The sequence below is a fragment of the Gavialis gangeticus genome, unplaced genomic scaffold (genome assembly GCF_001723915.1).
Source record: "Gavialis gangeticus isolate Ggan-Ray unplaced genomic scaffold, GavGan_comp1, whole genome shotgun sequence".
Taxonomy (NCBI): domain Eukaryota; kingdom Metazoa; phylum Chordata; order Crocodylia; family Gavialidae; genus Gavialis; species Gavialis gangeticus.
The window spans coordinates 61,505,974-61,509,656 of record NW_017728995.1 but is presented as its reverse complement, the minus strand read 5'-3'; the positions used below and the strand labels follow the sequence as shown (position 1 = coordinate 61,509,656).

At 39.2% G+C, this 3,683-nt stretch overlaps 1 protein-coding gene across 2 annotated transcripts in view; it reads left to right on the top strand.

The window, feature by feature from the left end:
- The window catches only part of KLHL24 (kelch like family member 24), a 33,265-nt gene that overhangs the window by 13,273 nt on the left and 16,309 nt on the right, over positions 1 to 3,683 (top strand). For both annotated transcript variants that reach the window (XM_019503702.1, XM_019503703.1), the window contains one exon: positions 2,301 to 2,485. In XM_019503702.1, the coding sequence (XP_019359247.1) occupies positions 2,301 to 2,485 (185 nt within the window). The remainder of the gene's footprint in view (positions 1 to 2,300; positions 2,486 to 3,683) is intronic.

The following is a 3,683-nucleotide window of genomic DNA, read 5'->3' as shown; positions in this document are numbered from 1 at the left end:
ATCGGTATTGACCCAAAAAATCTTTATCGGTGCCTCTCTACTTAGAGAAAATAATGGCTGTGGTATGTTTTGGTCTATTTTGTGAAATATCTTTCTGGTAGTAGCCTTGTATAAACACAAGTTAATTGGCTTAAACCAAGAGCTGTCAACTGAGGGTACACGTACCCCTGGAGGTACTTGGGATGGCCCCAGGGGTTATGCGCGGTGGCGCAAGGAAGCAGTGTGCAGCAGTGGTGCAGAATGGTGAATGGCAGTGGCAGTTGCCACTTGCAAGCTTCGTGCTCTGCACTGACATTGAGTGCCACTGCCCCACCCCTGCCACTGCCATTCACCACTGCTGCCGCCAGCTTCACATCCGACTGGCTGTCAGCGCAATCCCCCTCCCCTGTCTGGAAGGGGGTACAGTCCAGAAGGGGTACTCACCAGAAAGGGTACATTCCTTAGAGGTTGAAAAGCCCTGGTTTCAACCACGTTAGTTAATGTGTTTTAAACTTTTTTAGATGCATGGATTTAAGTTAACTGGTACACTTCTTGCATAGACAGCGGTTTTTGACTTTGGAATTATGTTGCTTTGTTCTTTGTAACACTTGGGTGCTATCTAATCACTGCCCAAAAAGCCTTTCTTTTTTAACAACTTCTAAAAGATTCCTTGGAGAGAGAAATGGATGGCAAGCTGTTGTCCCATTGCTAGTCCTCCAGCCTTTCATTCTGCTCTCATCTTTGTAACAGAAGAAATTCTTCACAGACTCTTTCAGTGCCAGGGTCTCAAACTGCAAGCTCTTATGAGGCAGTATGTGAAAACCTGCTGATTCTTGTTGAAAAGTTGACTTTCCAATAGTTTCTTAGAACTTTAAGAATGTTAGAGGAATTTAAAAGGGATCATGAAGTTCAATATCAATTTCCTACTCTTGTAGAACATTATGGGGATATAGGAGTTACTCAAGCTGTCTCTTAAAAGTTAGTAAGATTCAGTTGCACTGGCATCTTGAAGCTGAACAGCTGCATTAAGTTTTATAGTGGCATCTAGTGGTTATGCTGTTGTAGTGGAGTCCTTATCCAAGATTGGTTTGTATACAGACATCCATACTCAAAACTTGCATTTCATACTGTATACCTGGAGTATCTTCAGACTGTCTTAAACATTTTAACTTCTCAGCTCCATTTTAAAAATACTTTATTTTTTTTATTTCACTACTGTATATCTGGTTATCATTATTTATACAGCACTCAGGTATGGTAGGTTCTTTGATACACAAAATCAGGGGGGGTTTTCTTTTGTTTCCTTTTTTTAAAAAGCTTTCAGAATATCTTTTTTTTTCAGAAACTATTTTTTAATGGGATCATTTTGCACTAATGGAAGGAATTGTGTCCATCCAAGTATTTGTTGGCCTGTACTGTGTGATACTCTTCCTTTAGTTGTTGACAAGAGCTGCATAATTTCCTGTAATAGACAAGTATTTGTAAATTGTTCTTTGAATGCATTAGATCTAATGATACACTAATAATGTGGCTCCCCATCTTTTTCACTTTGTGGACCACTTTGCTTTGCACCTTCTAGTCCTGTATCTGTTTCTCATGATACTTCATTCCGTGAGCTACCACTTCACTCTCACAAGGAGCATTTTTTATTTGGCACACTTCTATGTCTTCTTTTCAGCTGTTGATTAACAGTCTTGGACTACAAGATTAACATTAGACTGAAGGTCTTGATTCTCATTTGGGGAAAAAAATAAGTATCCAAGCTTCCTTGTTTGTACATATCTTCCATGAATGTGCTTGGATTTGCCTGGGGGAGGCGACACTAAGAAACAGATAACTTGAGGCTAAAAGAAATCCTGTTCTTCTAACACCTCTAGTATTATCTTAAGGTGGAGTACTTGCATGCACTCAAATGCACATGTAGACTGTGATTGGGGCTGGATGGGGCATAAGGGTGCTACAGTGCCAGGGGTTGCCTGTTGGCTAGCCATATGCTGTAGCACGCTTGTGCCCCAGCCAGCCCTGCTGCTCCAGGTCAGCTGCTCCCAAGTGCAGTATCTTTGCCTGCCCAGGACCACCCCAGCTCAAATTGCTATGGTCCTGGGTGACGTGAAGACACTGTACCCAGAAGCAGCTGATTCTGGTGTGAACTGTGCTAGAGTTTATTCAGGTACATTAATATCATGTGTAGATGCACCCACTAAATAATAATTTTTATTTTTTAACCCTGTGTCTTTCCCAACTTTGTTTTTTCACAAGAATATTGCCTCCTATATAACTTAAAATAAACACCTGCATTGGTTTTCTGTTTTCACTCCTAGATCAACTGGTTATTCTGAAGTAATAGTTGTAGTTGGAGGCTGCGAACGAGTTGGGGGTTTTAATCTGCCATATACTGAATGCTATGATCCTGTGACAGGAGAGTGGAAATCTCTGGCTAAACTCCCGGAATTTACGAAGTCTGAATATGCAGTATGTGCTCTGCGGAATGATATCCTAGTTTCAGGTAAATATAGTGCCAGGAACTTTAAGAACTCTTTCTTCTTCCTTTTTCTTTTCAAGAATACTCCATAGTCTTGGCACAACGTTTTACAGTTCTTTTGCTCTTTGAACTTTCAGAAACTGCTGAAATGCAGACTTCATGATCTATATCCCTAACCTTTATATTGATTACCTAATCTGTTTCTCCAGAAATGTTGACCATAACTCCTTGGCTATATTTTTACAGTGACCTGTATGTTTTCCTCCCTTTTTTGTTTTCAGTGAGTAATCATTTATAGCTGTGGCCAAGGCTTTATCTGAGTTTAAGGCGATGCAGAGGTCTTATTTAACATAGCTAAATGACTTTATGAACTAAAGTACTAGTCCACAACCTAGTACGTCCCCGTCTGCACAAATTAAGAATTTGGCTTTTAAATGATATCGCATATTCCAGTGTGAAAACTGATAAAGCCTGTTTCAGTGCCAAGAGTATAAAATGGAGACTCTTCAGTTGGAGCTGGACGTGCTGAGCACCTGTATCTTCCATTGACCTCACTAGTTCAGGCCCTTAGAATAGATAGTAAGTTGGATCTGTGCCTGTCATGTGAATCTGTGGTAATATACTTATTAACTAAATGATCTCTACCTACCCATTATCTCTGTTTGCTCAAAGTGACTGTCATCTAAGTGTATCATATTTTTTTCATTTGAACAGTCAGTGGAACTGAGAGGATAGATGCATGCTCAAAGAGAGAAACAGCCAGCATGAGGTATATGTTTCATAGTACACAAATTTTTAAAATCAGTGTATCAGTGGTTCACTCATGCAATTTGAGCTCAAAGGGTATGAGAAAAAAACTGAAGAGTGTGAGAAAATGCCAGTAAAACATCACTCAACCTCAAAAAATATTTTGCTACGAAAAGCTGTATATATTTAATATTTATTTGTTCAGCATACTTATTTTGAATGTTTTGCAGGATAAAACAGCACTCCTCATCATTCAGTTTCACTTAACTGTATTTACTGTTATCTTCACATTGATTAGGAACATTTTAGAAGTTTTAGGCAATTCGATGGACTTTTGAAAGCCTTAAATTTGTGCACATAAACCTATATTAGACGTATAAGCTATAATATTTTCCATGGTCTGCTATAGTGGAGCATGTCAGAGTTTAGCAGTTCTTTAATAACTACCTTAAGCAAAGACTCATTGATTTTTTCA